The 16,095-nt window shown below is 54.3% G+C and overlaps 2 protein-coding genes across 2 annotated transcripts; both read right to left on the reverse strand.

Moving 5' to 3' along the window:
* Positions 1-5,065, reverse strand: LOC104034625 (E3 ubiquitin-protein ligase TRIM39-like). Its single transcript, XM_009487671.2, has 6 exons — positions 4,628-5,065; positions 3,846-3,941; positions 1,933-2,163; positions 1,774-1,796; positions 1,170-1,282; positions 1-572 (listed from the first exon to the last, which is right to left on the reverse strand). Exons 1-6 carry the CDS (start codon positions 5,063-5,065, stop codon positions 1-3), a joined length of 1,473 nt encoding a protein of 490 aa, XP_009485946.2.
* Positions 5,066-6,789: 1,724 nt separating this feature from the next.
* Positions 6,790-7,260, reverse strand: LOC104035054 (C-C motif chemokine 3-like 1). The gene is made up of 2 exons (XM_075720324.1): positions 7,203-7,260; positions 6,790-6,923 (listed from the first exon to the last, which is right to left on the reverse strand). The coding sequence occupies exons 1-2, from the start codon at positions 7,258-7,260 to the stop codon at positions 6,790-6,792; spliced, it is 192 nt and encodes a 63-aa protein (XP_075576439.1).
* Between the last annotated feature and the right edge of the window lie 8,835 nt (positions 7,261-16,095).

Genomic DNA, 16,095 nt, shown 5'->3' on the forward strand with positions numbered 1-16,095 from the left:
TCAGAGGACAATGCACCCAGACCCCTGCGTGTCCCTGACCCAGGAGATCACCAAGGGCTCTGTATTTCTGCCCCCCAAAAAGCCACCCAGGAAGAAGAGAGGCCGGAGGTTCCCCGAAAACTTGTCGGTGAAGGTGTAAATATGGGAGCGGTCGCTCACATTGTAAAAGGAGATTTCTCCTGCTTCATAGTCCAGGAAGATCCCGATGCGCCGAGGTCTCACGCTCAGGGTCAGAGGGGAGATGGGTGAGGTGAGGGCCTCATAGTTGCCCCCATTTTGCAGCCACAGCACCCAGTAGCCATTGTTTGGGGAGAAGAGGATGTTGCCTTTCCTGCTGGCAGACTCCCTGCACAGCCCCAAGCCCCACTCAGGCTTGTCTCCCACTTGCACCTCCCAGTAGCAGCGGCCTGAGAAGAAGACCTGACTCCCCAGCACCACCGGCGTGGTGCCGAACCTCTTAGGGATGTCGAAGAGGGACAGAAGCAGCTTCTTGCTCCCACGCCGCACGCTCTTGCGGTCCTCGGACAGGGTGAGCTCAGGGTGTGCTGTCTCAGGGTCCAGAGTCACGTCCACTGGGGCGAGAGAAGGGTAGAAGGACAGACAGGGCTTCAGGGGTCTGCAGGCATGGAAATGAGCAGGTGCCTGTGACCTGGATAATCCTGCACCCCCGAGGGGAGGGAGCAGTGCGGCCTCCGGGCTCATCCAGATCTTCCTACCTCCCGTATTTATTTGCTTGTGCCCATGGTTTTGCACAGCTCCCTGCACTGCCCAGCAGTGGGGAAGTGCAATACAGAAAATCATGCTAACCATAAACCACATCGAAATATTTGGCATCTGGCTGCAGAGCAGGAACACAATGAGGGTGGCTCCGCAGCCCCCAGTGCAGCTTCAGAAACAGCCAACACTGAAAGCAAGAGTTCGTGGGCAACGCAGAGCCTGAATCTCCTGAGTGACCTCCAAGGCTTCAGGGTCACCTCACAATCCATCCAAGATGAGAACAAGGAAGGTCTCCCCACCATGAAACCAGCCTGAACTCATCAGTACACAAACTGGGACCAGCTGGACAAAGCTTGTTGTAAAAACCTCCCCACGCCCCAGGGTATGGGGGAGGGGCAGGGCAGACTGGAGCCCAACTGTGCCAGGAGCTGGCACAAAAGCAGCCCCCTTACCTTTGAACTTCTTCAGCATGTCCCTCATGCCCAGGCAGCGCTCAGGGATGCTGTAGTTTTCCTTGAGGGTCACGGACACAGCCTTGGGGGACTGGAACTTTACCCCCTCACACCTGAAAGGAGAGCAATGCCCATGGGCTGTATCCAGAGCCCACAGCATGGCCAGTCTCCTGCTGGGGGATTGTTTAATGCCTTTCTGTTGGCTGCACAGATGCACCTCCTTCCTTGAGCTTTTTGGCTGTGAAGAGCACTAGGGATAACCGCTTGCTTATTGGCAAGCCTGATGGGACCAGAGCTAAATGATGTGGGGAGTGGCAGTGCCAGTCCCTGGGAAGGAAGGAGCAAGGCCAGCTGTGTAGCATGTAGGAGGGGCACATCTCACACCACAAAGCCAGGCAAAACCTTGGCTGTGGGGCCCTGGAAGAAGAGGATGGAGTCTCTTCTCCAGCCTCTGCTGGTCTCAGTCCCTCCTTTGTCAGCCCCAGGGACAGCCAAACCAGATGCTGGGCAGGGATGACAGGGTGTGGCTAGCATGGAGCAGACATGAACATCTCAGAGCCTGGAGGCAGCCAGGACGGTAGGAGGAACAAGCATGGGTACCTACCTGCTCAGGATGTTTTTCATGTCCTAGAACGAGAAGAGAAAAACCATTCTGGGTGTGGGGCTCCAGAGCCTCGTGCCCAACAGCCAGCCTGGCCTGGACACCCACCCAGATGGCAAAGGCATCAGGACTGAGTTAGTGGGGCTGGTGGCATAGCCTGACCTTGAGTAGCCCATCAGCCGGCTGCTGGGTCTTCTCCTTTATCTCCAGAATCAGCTCCTCCAGCAATGACTTCTGCTCCACCAGCCTGGCCAGGTTTTCATTGATCATCAGCAGAATCCGCTTCTCCTCCTCCTCCAGCTTCTGGAGCAGCAGCTTCTCCTCATCAGCCAGCAGCCGATGCAGCTTCCCGAACTCGCTCACAATCTTCTCCCGCTTTTTCTTCACCGTCTCCTTGCGATAAGAAGATACACAGGGTGAAGGGAGGCAACGTTAGCTGAGCAGCTGAGACACAGCCGGATTCTCTGGCATCCATGCCTGGCATCAGGCCCTGGGAAACCATGGCATTCTTTTGATAAGCGCATTTATTTAAAAAAAACAGCCAGAAGCCAACTGCTGTGCTTTCACCTCGCCCGAGTTCCCACTAGACATCCTCAGTTTACCAGAAGTAGGACTTTGCCTGGGGCATTTCTGCTCAGCTGGACCTCAAATGTCTCATGACATCTCAGTGCAGCACAGGGGGGACTGGAGGGGGCTGCTGGGCTGCAAGGAGATGCCATCAGATGTCAGGGTAGGTTTTTATTAGGTGTGGTGCAACTTATCCCTCCAGCTAGATTCAGGCTAACCTGTTGCTTGGGCAGCATGGAGGAAATGTTCCATGTCTGGAAAAACCCACAGCAATGGGAAAGAGGTAGAAGAAGCCCCAGGGATGGGGATGGATGGAAAGGGGGAGCCAGGGAGGACTCCCTGGGTGTCTGAGAGCTCTCACTACAGCCAGCAACAGGCAGGGTCTGCCAGTGCTTTGGGGTTTTTTGACCAAGCCCTAAAAATTGGTGCTTTGTTCAAAACCTGAAGCACCAGGAAAACACGCTGCGGTTAGAGCTAGGACCATGAAACCTCAAAATGCAGAAGATAAACGAAAGGAAACTGAACTGCATATATTTTACTGTCCAAGCACATGATTTCTTGGGCCTGAGTCACAAAGGCTTGATAAGCCAGAACAGTCATAGCCACTTCTCCCCCCACCGCTCAGGGACATTTTTTCCTTTTTACTAAAAAAGCGCAACCAGCCATTGGGCTGGGAGGAAGCTGGAGGAAGCTGAGCTGCGGCCCTGGAGCCCTGACTCAGGTGGGTGGTGGGAGTGTGACACAGCTCTTTCACAACCTCCATCACCAGCTCTATCCCGGCCCCGAGGCAGATGGCAGGCACACAGGGGCACCCCAAAAACCCACCACCCGCGTGGCCAGGCTGTGGAGGGCAGGCAGGGGAGCTGAGCAAAATAACTAGGGGAGTCCAGAGAAACCTGTTTTCCCTGCCAAAGCTGATTAATCATCAAGTCTAGCTCAGGGCTAGATAACTCAGTCCAGCAGTTTCGTTTCCTTTTCTGCAGTTACTTTTGCTTTTCAGCTTCCACCCCAGAGGGAGGTGAAATGCAGCTGTTTTGCTGACGTTGTATCTCCCTGGGACTGCCGAGAGTTGGGCAGAGGTGCAGTAATTCAGCTTTTCTTTTTTTTAATGAAAACACTTCTAGTTCCTATTGCTGTGAAGCAGAGCTCACTGTATGGCTCCCACCTGGCTTGTAACTCAAGCACATGTTGTAAAACAAAAGGCAAATAAAAGATATCCAGTGTCTATTTGTTTAACCAGCACACAAGCCCCCATGGTTTCAGTGGAGCTGGCGTGCTGCTCTTTGCAAAGCATTTCTTTGCAAAGCATTTCTTTGCAAAGCATTCTAATTTTTTTATAGAGCCACACACAGTCACTGAGCCTGGTTTCCAGCACCAGTCCTCCATACAAAGCAGGACATGGGGGCATGTCCCATCCTGAGGACTATGCCAAATTCATGGCCCCAGACAAGATCATAATTGCTGATATTTCTGAAGCTCATTCTTTAAGAATTAAGCCAGGCACCTGCCTTGCACTCCTGGGTTTTCATCCTTTCTGCTGACTCACGTTTCTTCACATCCTCCACTTCCTTCGAAAGATGCTCCAGGGATTTCTGGAGTTTGACCTGAAAAGAGAAGAAACAGGCTCAGCTCGCACCAACAACAACTGCCAAGCACCACAGTTCGGCCGGGCCCCCTCTGCCCTGGGACCACTGGTGCCAGCGGACAGCCAGGGGACAGTGACCCCGTGCCAGGCGGTGCCAGCCCTGGCACCCAAACTCAGCAGCTGTGCTCTTCACTCTACTTGCAGTGTTAACCCTCTCCACGCTCCTCAGGTTTTACCCATATTTTTCTCACTATTTAGGTTTTGAAGAAAAAAAGTGACTGCTCTCTGCAATGCTGCGATGCAGGGAGGCTGGCAGCGTGCTGCCGGGAGCATCGCTGGGACATGGGGTTTGGGTGCACCCCTCCACTGAGGCAAAACGTCCCCAGGGCAGGACTCACCACCACCCCTGCTCTGGGGGGGTCATGGAGGGGCAGGGAGCCAGGCTGCCTCCATGCATCTGGACGGACAAGGGTGAGCCTGGGTGCCTCCAGAATTTGGGAGCCAGCAGGTCCAGCCTCATCCCTGCAATGAGAGTGGCTGGTGGGTGCCGTTGTCTCTTCCACCCTCTCCTCTGCTTTCCTGGTGGTGCTGCCGGGGCTGTTGGGAGAGGGGCAGTGGGGTCCTGGCGGCCAATCCCCCCAGTGCTGGCATGCCCAGGGTGCATGAGGGCAGGACAGGGACCCCCAGCACCCCAACCTCCCCTACCTTGTACACCTGCGCAGCCTCCTCGATGGGGTAGACGGTGTGCGAGCGGTGGTGCAGGGACTCCCGGCACACCACGCAGATGGCTTCCTCGTCCTCCTCACAGAAGAGCTTGAGGCGCTCGTCGTGTTGGGCGCAGAGTGGGGTTCCCGGCCCTGGCTCCGTTCCCAGGCCACCCCGCAGCCCCAGCTGCCTGATGCTCTCCACGATGTTGGCCAGCTGCCTGTTGGGTCGGAAGCCGCTGCGGTGGCAGGAGGCCCGGCACTGCGGGCAGGAGAAGGGCCCATCGGCCCAGAGACCCTTCTCCTGGCAGTGCTTGGCAATGCAGCCCCGGCAGAAGTTGTGCCCGCAGTCGACGCTGACGGGCTCGCTCATGTACTCCAGGCAGATGGGACAGATGGCCTCCTCCTGCAGCCGCTCCAGGGCACCCGCCAGGGCCATGGTGGCCTCTGCGCCCGGGTGGCCTCGCCGGCCGCCTCCTCCCCGCCGGGGTCACCCAGCAAGGGCGGGCTCACGGGCAGGCGCGGCTGCGGCAGCCTCACGAAAGCGCGGAGGAGAGGCCGGCCCGGCGCCCTGGGCACCGGCCGCGGGAGCCTCCACGCCGGCTGGGGGAGGAGCGTGGCGCCGCCGGGACAGCTGCTGCCAGCCCTGAAGGCTGGGGCTTCCTCCGGCCCCGGCGGGTCGAAGCGAAAGAAAAACCCTGCTGGGAGAGCGGGACAAATTAGGAAGCGCCAGAAATAATCCGTGCTCGTAGATAAACCCGAGCACTGGGACGGCAGAGGAGACGGGGTCGTCTCCGGTCTCCGCTGAGCCGAGCAGCCCCTGGTTGCAGCGGGAGCCCCGGCGTTGCCTGCCCGCTGCCTGCTCACAAGCTGCCCGAAGGCGCTGGCCGAGCTCGGTGACCCCCGCGCCTTACTACGCCGCCGCTTACGCCGAAACATCCCCCGCGACACCCACCCAGCACAGAGCCGCAAGGCTGGGTATCGACCAGGGCAGGGCTCAAGCACAGCCTGGCAGGCAAGGGGTAGGAGGCACAGGCAGCTGCCCAGAGCTCTGCCGGGCACGGGCAGGATGAGCACGGCTCCGCCGTGCTGGGTTGTGCAGCACGGAGGTGCTGGGGGGCAGCTGGGAGCCGCCCTGCCGCCCTGCAGACCCATCTATGTCAGCCTGGACCCCCTCCCAGCTGCCGCTGCCCACCATAGCCTCCATGAAGCATCCCGGGAGCCAGTGGGAGAAGCTGCAGGTTCTGCTCCTTTTTATTACACAAAATAACTTCAACACAATCAGTACAAATTAGAATGGAAAGTTTCACTGAAAATGCCAAATAAATTAAAAATACCTTTGCATAAACTTAAATAAAAGAGCTAGCACTGTATTAAATAGTCTGCCAAATTCACAGGCAATAAAAAAAAATGGGACATGTCTCGGAGGTGCCCATGGGAGAAGGTCCTCACAGAGGTGATGTTTGGAGGGAGCAGGGCATTGCTTATCCACTGCCTGCCTTGTCCTTCTGGTGATTCAGGATGTCCTGGACCCACTTCTTAACAGGTTTGCCACAGACCATCCTGCCTGTGACTGTGGTAAATCTGCAAAAGGAAATCCAGTTAAAGGAGTTTAGAGGAGTTTAGAGGAGCTTAGAGGAGCTTGAGAGGAGAGGAGCTTAGAGGAGAGGAGCTTAGAGGAGCTTAGAGGAGAGGAGAGGAGAGGAGCAGAGAGGAGAGGAGCTTAGAGGAGAGAAGGACCACCTGCTCCTTGCCACTGGTGAACTCCACCAAACCACCTCTATAGCTGCAGAACAGCCTCAAGGAAATACGGGATGGGGGGTTGGCTTAATGTCATTACAGGTCTTGCTCTCTGCCACTTAAGCCACTTCATCCCCAGCATGCCCACTCCAGCTGGAAGGAACACTGTCCTGCCTGGGTTCCCCTCTCTGGAGATGAGGGGGATGACCAGCAGAAGCTCTTTTGGCTCAGATCTAATAGGGAGGTCCAGAAACTGGCTGCCTGTGATGTGGGATTGGCCTCTGAGACATTTCCAGGCTGTTCTAACACAGGAGAGCCCAGCCTGGTGTTTTCCCTTGCCAAGATGGGGTGTGATGTGGGGTATCCTGGCACTGCCACCCTTCAGTGGAGCAGGGTCCCCCAGGATTTGGGCAGGAGATCTACTTACATCACAGCTGGCTGGAAGCACTGGCTGCCTGTGTGCTCATATATCACCACACGGCTTGAGGGAAACACTTTGGTGTGGTATTGGATGCAGCAGGGACCAGAAAAGTTGACAGAAGCTGGAAGAGAAGTTAAGTTTTCTGATTAAACCAGACCAGGAAAAGCGCCAGTGGGGAGAAGCAGGGTCAGAAGACCAGAAGGTCCCTGCTGGAGGAGGTGCTGCTCCCACCATGGGCTCCCACCACAGCCATCCTTCCCTCAGGAAGCCAAAGAGTAGCAAGATGTGCCTCTCCTTCCCCACGGCAGATGCTCAGAAGGGAGAGCTGCAAAGCATTACTAGATCTTATATGGCAGCAAGAAAGAGGAGGGAGCTCCTCAGAGAGCTTGGACTCACTTGGAGAAGAGGTAGCACCTCTGGTAGCAGGGGACAACCACAAAAAGTACAGCAAGGGCAGCTGTGGAGGTCTTCATGCTCCTGTTGGGTGGAGATAAATTGTAGGAGTCAGGCTAGACTGCTGCAGAGAGCCCTTTGCTGTGCCTGATGTGGGATCCCTGGGTTCAGCCCGCTTTACAGAGGGAGACAGTGAGCGAGGATGGAAACATGCCAGAAACATTGCTACATGACATGACACAATGGAAAAAGTGCTGTGTCAAGGGTGCTGCGCAGTGCTGTGGAGGGAAGTGCCCGGAGCCCCGATTAGAATAGAGCCCTGACGTGGCATATTATGTAATGATATGATACCATGAAATGATAGAGAACAGGATATGACCTCTCTTTTCCTTTCCCCTGACCAAAGAACTCTGTAGAGAACCTAGAAGATTGGTAGATGGACCTCTTGCCTAGAAGTCACATGATGGCAAGAGATGGAGAATGACCATGGCTGCCATGTACTCGTGTTTCCTAGAATATCTGCGTCACAGACAAATTGGGGACAATTCACTTCTCACTGGAGCAGGGAGAGTCCGTGAGACAGGCAGCTGTCCCTGGCTGCCCACCAAGTGGGTTGGTGGGGCACACAGCAGCCATGCAGTGCCCTGATGCAGCACTGACCCAAGGAGACAGGGGTTTTCTCCATGGGACCCAGAAGGCCATCAGTATGTAAGCGTGCAGAGCAGAGGGTAGAGCGCAGTACCACCCCAGGTCTGGGCTCCTCTCCTGTTCTTGACCTTCACTTGCAGAAAGTCATTAGGAAACTGGTTCTGTCGCTACATTGCAGTTTCACAAATACCAGTGACAGCTAAAATAGCACTATGTTACCCATGAACATGAGAATTGGCCATTAATGTTTACAAAGAGCTTTAGAAGCTCATGACTCTATTAGCACAGCAGAGTTGACTTAGATGATTATTTGGTTCCAACAGTGTAGAACCAACGTCCTCCTGACATAGCTCTGTCATCGTCCCAGCAGCCACAGACACATACAGAAGAGATTTGCTGGTTCAGCTCATATTGTTTGGGACAGGAATGGTGTCACTGTGCTGGCAGAGAAACTCCTGTTGGAAATGCCACATCCTTGCAGAAGGGCTCCGCTGACTTCCACCCAAAGGCTTGTGGCTGAAGCCTCAGGACACTGGAGGAAGAGCGAGGTCTTCATGGTGCTAGTGAATATGTCTGGGCACTGGACAACCACAGCCACAGTGGAAAAGCCACACGAGCAGGCTGCCTTTCATGATGGTCCAGTGAAGAAAGGGACCTAGCTCCTCTATGGAGGAGGATGATTACAAAAAAAGCAACCACTGTCCAAAGTGGTGGCCTTGTAGGAACCCAGAGAAAGAGCTAGAAGGGAAATGAGGATATTCCCTGCACCGGCTGATTCCAGGCCTGGGGCTCCCAAGTGCTCCAGGGCATGATACACATCATCATCATGTCTTAGTAGACTGAACTCTTTGAAAAACTGAACCAGACTTGTTAGAAAGTGTGGGCTAGGTGGCATTGCAGGATTTGTTTTACACAGAGCCTTTTGTTTCACTAAAACCAAGCATGAGCAAAACTGAGCCAGGGTGAAACCACATGTGGGTGCCTTGCTGCCATGGAGGCAGGGAGCCCATACTCGAGGGAGCCTGCAGAGTGGGCAGCCAGGAAAAGTCTGCCTGCAGAGCCCTCGGACCCCAGGGCACATGCTGCCAGCACAGCTTTTGGAAAGACTCTTCCTTAGCAGAGACAGGCATCTCCCATGACACAGCCCCCATTCAGCCCACAACCCATGGTTCCTCTGCAGCCATCGTAGCTCAGTCCCCAGCCTTACAGCATTGAAGGCCTTGGCACATCCTTTCGGTTCTCTGCATCTTCTTTCCCCATTGATGGGATTGCTGCCATCCCAGATCATGCCAAGGGATTAAAATCCCAGAGCAAGAGTGAATCAGGACAGCCTGAATCAAGGGTGCGGCTTTACCCACCTGTGGCAGAGAAGGACTCATGGTACCCCACTCTGAACAGCCAAGGATCTCAGGATTCATCTGGGAGCCTGCCTGCTCTATAATCTCCCTTGTCATGTGCTCCAGAGTCCATTCAGATGGTAGCACAGAGCCTTGCACCTCCAGGGGCAGGAGGTCCCACCACCCAACAGACCAAGACTGACACACCTGCCTGAGGCAACAGATGGCAGATTGAGGCTGGAAGTGCTAGAAAGAGGCTTGGAGATGGGTCTGACCAAGTGGCAGACTGGGAAACCACATGGAGAGACGAGATTGAGATGAGATGAGACGAGATGATCATGATGCACTGATGACCTGCTTACCTAGGTGCCACCAAAGTCTACCATTCTGGTAGCCCTGCTCCTGCCATTTCTACCAGTGCTTTCAGACCCAACATTTGCACACATTCCCTGTTCTGAAGAATCTTAACATTCCTGTTACACATCTTCACACAGGGACTAGAATAAAACTGAGAGGAGGAGAACAGGCTGAGGAATGAGCTGGAGACATCCTTGCTGATGCAGCTCACACCAACACAGCCCAGCTTGGAGCTGCTTTTAGCTGAATGTTCTGGATGTTCTTGCAATATTCAAATATGGGTTTGATGGAAATGTCAAGATTCATTCTGAAAAATCAATATTTTCTATCAGGAATATAAATGTGCCTAGACATTTTCAGTGAATTCTCTCTCCTTTCAGATATACCAGGCTGTGTTTCCTGCTTCCATTCATTGCAAAAGGAATTCTCGGAGGTTTTGACACCTCTGTTACTCTCCCTATTCACTGTTTTCCTCAACTCTGTTCCTTCCTTGAAGGAAGATTTTGTATTACAGTCTTGGCTGCTCCTGCCTGCCAAGACAAATAACACAAATCTCTAAATATTTTGATTTCTAAAACCTCCTCCATATCATACATCCTAAACAGGAGCTATTTATGGAGTCTGTAAAACCTCTGCCTTATGGTGTGTTTCAGCTTTCGATAGAAACCACACATGGTATCTTTGGATCCATCATCAGACCAGATTTGGGATGCAGGAGGAAGTCTTTTCTTAGTCCTGAAGGCAGCCTGCTCCACCACACGGACTCTTAGGTTGGAGTCATGTCTGGGGGAATCACATTATCACAGTGCCCCTGGGAGCTGCCAGATCACTAATGTAGGAAACTTTGGTAAAACCAAATCAGCTGGAAACAGAAAGATAATGAGTGGGGGAAGTCAGCAATCGCAGAGTGGTGAGGTTCCAAGACAGACAAGCAAGATCTCAGATGAGAAGAGGTATTTTCCAGAGGGATCAAGACTTTCTAGCAGGGGAATTGAAGTCTGCAAAATGATGAGTGGCCTAGAAAGAGGGACAAATAGCGATTATTCACTGTCTCTCCCAGAGCAAGAACCATGGACCGTCAAATGAAGCTGGCAAGAGCCAGGTTCAAAATTAACAGAAGGAAGCAGCTCTTCATATGAGGAGCTCCTTGCCAAGGGACATGATGATGGCAACGAAATTTCCATGTGCCTAAGTCAGGGCTTGGATTTCAAAGCAATAAACTCAAGATGATTTGTAAAATGAGAATGGTTGGAGGCTGGGAGTGCACTTGAGGGAGGCAGCACAAATATTTGCCTTTCTGTTCAAAGGGTCTGCTGTGGCCACATCTGGAGATATTAAGGCTGAGCTAGATGGACCCTTAGTCTACATCCTCTTGGACTGTTCATATTTGATTTGCAGGACAACTGCTCCTACAGGACTGTAAGGTCTATAGAGTAGCTTGTGAATTTGCATTGAAATCCCTGAACTGAAATTTATATATCAGGATATGCCTCCAGATGAATATTTTTGGTAAATGTCAGCAGAAAGACACCAACAGTTTCTACGCATGCAGCAAGGCAGAAATATATTGCTGCAGTTTGTGCAATTTTCCAAGACAAATCTGGGGCACCTAGAAAAGCCTCACTTTTGGACCAAGAGCCTGAAGAGCGAGAGGTGGCCAGCTGCCATGTCAGGATGTGACCCTCACAGAAATTTGGTAGTACTTCCAAGGACAGATGCAGGCTGCCTTTGCCAAATTACAGCCATGCATATATACCTTTGTTTCCCTGAAGATGCCCTCAGCACCAAGCACCAACCTGGCTGGAGCTGAGCAGGGTTTGCCCAGCAGCTATAGCACTGCATGACTGTTTTAGCTATGGCAGCTTAGATTCAGAGAAACTAAGAGAAAAACATTTGGGTGTTAGCTTTGAGACACCCAGGACCTGACATTTCTGAGCACTTGGCCTTACGTGGTACTTTGTACTTGCAAAGTCTGCTTCCTGTTGTCTTCAATTGAAGGTACGTGTGATGTCTGCAAGTCACATGGTAGGATTTCAGGAATCTAGAAAACAAAGACAATGTTCCACAAGAGCACTGGTGAACATTGGGTTATGCCCGTATCCTAAAGGGAAGACAGGGATAGACTGGCTCTCCAGATCTACAGCCCATGCCTTCCTGCAGCTCCTGCCTCGTTCATTACCCATGCTCTTTTCTGCAGCAAGTATAGGGGTCCTACACACAACCCTGCACACTCCAAGTCATACACGGAAAACCTTTTCTCAGTGACCACATTCTGGCAGCCAAAGGCTGCCTCATAACACAGAAGTAAAGCAAGCTTGCCATGTCCTATCCTGGGAGAGACCAGCCTTTCCCACCACCTGTTCCTGGCACAAGCAGCCAGCGCGAGGTGGTCAGCCTGAGGATTGCATGTTGGGTGCAATGCTCCAGCTGGACCTGCTGTCCATGCAATGGGGAAGCTCTCCAGCAGACAGCAAACACTTCCCACCTCTAGGTCCTGCTCTGGAGCAAGTTTCTCACCTTGGCAGCCACCCCTGCAGAACTGCAGCCCAAGGTTGGGTTCGGGTCCTCTCCTGTAGATCCAGCTGGAAGGCATGCTCAGCTTTGCTTTTGAATTCTTGAACAAGTGGAGGCAGTTGCTGAGGCTCCAGTGCAGAGAACACACCTGGTGATATTTTGGGGTTACATCCCTCCTTGTAAAAGCTGGGCAAGCAGGAGACCTTGCCCAGGACAGAGGTGAGGGCCCCATGGACCCTCACACTCCTTAGCTAAGCTGTCCTCTCCAAGACCCTCTCCCTGTCCCCTTTCAAGCAGCTGCTCTGCCTCAGCTGCTCTCCTGGGCCGCTCTCCTTCTTCTTCTGGCCCTGCTGCACCAGGACTGTCCCTTCCCTTCACCACCCGCCACCCCAAGTAGCAGCTCAGTGGCTCTTTGACAGCACAAGCAGACAAGGATTCAGCAGGAGCGTCTGGTTTGCCCAAAGCATTCAAAAAGTGGCATCAAAAGATGAAAACACACACACACACAGAGGCTCCTCTGGGTGCACTGTGCTGCCCCAAGTGCTCTTTGCTCTCCCAGGGACCCTCCTGCTGCGTCTGGGCCACCACCCTGCACCCGAGACCCTGCCCTCTCCCTGCACCAGGTAGGCACTTTGGCTTGTAAGATGTTTTTGTCCCAGGGTATGAGCAAATAGCCCTGTCACCAGGGCATGGTTGTATTTGTGGTTGCAGGACTGCATTTGTGGAAGGTTCGTCACGGCCACTGCCCTCCTACTGCGTGGCTTTCCAGAAGATGTGCCCTCCAGGGTTAGCTCGTCAGCTCAGATTGGCTCAGGAGATTGTGCCTTGGGGTGTCTAAAGGGGCAACTGAAGGCGGTCCTTTTGGGAGCTCACCTCCAGTGGGGAAAAGAGAGCAGGACCTTTGCACAGAGCCCTGTGCCTGCCTGCTCTGGCGCAGCCAGCTGGATAACAGAGGAAGTACTGTGACACTCTGTGCCTCTATTTTCTTGCAGAAACAAGGGGTATCTGTGCTCTCCCTGAGCCTGGGCCAGGCCATGCTCACATGAGGGTGAGGAGTGTTGCAGCAGCACCCTGGGATTCTCCCAGCTCTGGCTGGGGAGGGGGATTGAAAAGGGAGCCTCTAGCTCCCAACCCCTGGGAAAAGAGCAACCCTCAGCCCCAGTCAGGGCCCATGGCCCCTGCAGTCCCTTCTGGCCCTTCTCCTGCCACTTCTTCTTCCCCTTTGCTTGCAGGTCCTTTGGGTTTAGACCAAGCTGAGAAGCAATGTCCTAGTGGAGAGGGAGCAGCCCCCTTTATAGCTGTTATGGGCAGGAGCCTTGGAGCATATGAGTACCAAGGGGAGGCTGCCCTATGGAGCCCTGCAACAGGGGGAAGGACCAGCTCCAGTCCCCCCTGCCCAGCCTGAGCCAGCACTTGATGGGTGTCACACACTACTGAGCACTAGGCTGCTCGAAGGGAAGAAGAGAGGGGACACACCATCCTCTCCATGTCCCAGCAGACACCAGACCCACGGCTTCTGAAAAGGACCTGCTGGGTGAGAGGAGTGATGCCCAACCCACCTTTCCTCTGCCCTGCACACTAGCCCTTCTCCATCATCTCCCAATGGAACCCAAGGCAGAGGAACAGACCCCACACAGGAACAGCTCTGTGCCTTCCTCACTTCCAGAGCATCTCTCAATCTGCCTAAAAGCAAGGCACCCTCTCCCACCAGAAAGCAGCCCCCCCAAATCCCTGCAGAGCTGCCTAAAAACAAAGCACATGCTCCCACCAGAAGGGAGCCTCCCAAATCCCTGCAGAGCAGCCAAGCCTGGGCCAGAGCCCCAAAGCACAATCCAGCAGAGCCACTGGGTGGATTGCACCAGCCCAGGGTGGTCTGATCAGCTGCCCATGGGCCGGATCCTGGCTCCATCCGTGTCTTGGAGGAGGCAGGAGCAGCCCATTCTGGCCTGCATACAGCCACCTTCCTCTGCTCCTGCCCAGGCAGGAGTCTCCCAGTTGGCCAGCCCAGGTCCCAAAATGGGCACTCAGCCTTGGCCATGGAAGAAGATGTGACTCTGCTCTTCAGTAAGGAGCAGATAACACAAGCCTTGTGGTCCCTCGCCTTGGGGTTGAGGTCCAGCCCTCCCAGATCCAGGCCTGCATGCCAGAGACGTCATGCAGGAGCAGGATGCTTTTAGCCAGGCAGAGGGGTGGGAGAGATAGGCAGATCCCAAGGACCTTGCTGTCTTTTGTCGAATGCCCTCCTCTGTTCTTTCTTTCTTTCATCTCTGTTCGGCAATGACTTCATTTCTTCAATTATTAATCACCTCACTGCAACAGTGGCTGAATTAAACCCATTAAACCTCCTCTGGGACCAGCCCCAAGGAAGGAGGCAGGTTTCCAGAAAGTCCATTAGGGAGAAGGCAGACAAGGAGTCGAGACGAGCTGGAGTGGGAGGAGATGGCCTTGCCACACAGTGTAGGCCATTTCCCATCAGCTGTGAATCTGATATCCAAGGCATAGAAATGGGAAAGGTCTATCATGGAGCCTGTTCACACATCCCACTGGGCAGCTACAGGAGGGTGCTTGTGGCAACTGTTTCAGCTGAAAAATAAGCCACAAAAGTGAGTTACACAGGGAGAATTGCTTGCACAAGAGCTCCTGAAAACCCACATCCTAAACAGTTGTTCCCAGATTGCCCCATCACCCCTGGCAGTGGCAGACAAGATGGTTTTGCATAGCTACTCCCCACCTGAAGCAAAGACACTGAATTTGTGTGACCTGTTTTTAAGGATTCAGGAACCCAGCTGGCATGACCCCAGCGCAGCCCCCTTTGCCATCATTGGGGATTAACTGAGGAGCAGCCTTAGAGGATTTCAGTCTCTTTGCAAAAATGCTGATTTGTCTGAATTTTGCAGAAATGTTCAAGTTCTGGCAAAGGTCCCAGTGGGAAATTCACCTCCAGATTGGGATGGGATTCCTAGCCAAAACCACAAGCCAGCCACAGTCCAGCAGTTCACCAGGTTGAGAGAGGGTAAAGATCAGGCCCCAGCACAAGTATCTGATGAGTGAAGGGACGAGAGACATGAGCCTGGATCAGGTTATGCAAAAGAGCATCTCAGTCATCAGTCTACCAGCTGTTCAGAAATGAAAACCTTCTCTTGCTTCTGTTTCCTTGTCAGACACCTGTAACCATTTTCCCCTCTGCCAGTGCTACCAGAGAAATGACCTATTCTCCTTGCTCTGCTCTTACCAGTTGTGCCTGCAGCTGCCTCCTGCCGAGCACACACCTCTCCAGAGCTCCTCATCCACAGCTTGGATGACACAAAAGGCAAAGGCCCATACAACCTTCCTGCAGGCTTGTGGTTACCCTCTCCACGCTGACACCCCAGCTGTCCCTTCTCCCGACCTCCTGCCTGGCCTCAAGCAGGACTGTGAATCCCTGAATCCATCTCATACGTTGAGCGAAGCCTGACAAATGCTGCTCAGTGGGATACCAGCAGTGCAGCTCAGCCCAGCCAGCACACAGCACTCAAGAGGGGCTGACCCGGGGGCTGACCTGAGCCTGTGACAGAGAGGAGGGGAGGGAGATGATGCACAGGAGACCCGCACACCTCTGTGCTTCCCTGTGGCCTGTTTATAGTTTGGGCCAAGCTGTGGGGGGAGAGCAGATGCCGCATTCCGCTGTGGGGCTGGGCCAGGCCGGGAGCCCCGGGCAGGGCCTCAGCGCAGCAGGAGCTGCACAGGCCGCACGCCCAGGCCTGTGGGGCCCCCCAGGCCTGCCCACCCGGGCTGGCTCCGGCCGCAGCTCAGAGCCATTCGGCACCGGGTGTGCCGAGTCCCGGGGGTCTCGCTTAGACCTGGGGCTGGGCCGGGCACCGCAGAGCCCTTCCCGGCCGGGGCCGGGACCCGAGCGGCCTCGCAACCGGACCCGAGGCCCCGCTCCGAACCCGGCCCCGGCCCTCAGCGGCCCCACCCATCCCCGCCAGGGGGCGCCGCGCGGCGCACGGGCGAGGGGATGGGCGGACCAGCGGGGTGTGAGCGGCAGGCGCGGAGACCAATCATCACAGGACGATGGCA

Source organism: Pelecanus crispus, chromosome 12 (genome assembly GCF_030463565.1).
Source record: "Pelecanus crispus isolate bPelCri1 chromosome 12, bPelCri1.pri, whole genome shotgun sequence".
Taxonomy (NCBI): Eukaryota; Metazoa; Chordata; class Aves; order Pelecaniformes; family Pelecanidae; genus Pelecanus; species Pelecanus crispus.

Excerpts from the sequence above, each read along its gene's own strand:
- LOC104034625 (XM_009487671.2), bottom strand. The coding sequence starts at position 5,065 with ATGGCCCTGGCGGGTGCCCTGGAGCGGCTGCAGGAGGAGGCCATCTGT. Across the intron at positions 2,164-3,845 it reads TGAAAACCCAGGAGTGCAAG|GAGACGGTGAAGAAAAAGCG; the intron begins GCAGGTGCCTGG and ends TCTTATCGCAAG. Across the intron at positions 1,283-1,773 it reads ATGAAAAACATCCTGAGCAG|GTGTGAGGGGGTAAAGTTCC; the intron begins GTAGGTACCCAT and ends CTCTCCTTTCAG.
- LOC104035054 (XM_075720324.1), bottom strand. The coding sequence starts at position 7,260 with ATGAAGACCTCCACAGCTGCCCTTGCTGTACTTTTTGTGGTTGTCCCC. Across the intron at positions 6,924-7,202 it reads GGTTGTCCCCTGCTACCAGA|TAACTTCTCTTCCAGCTTCT; the intron begins GGTGCTACCTCT and ends AATCAGAAAACT.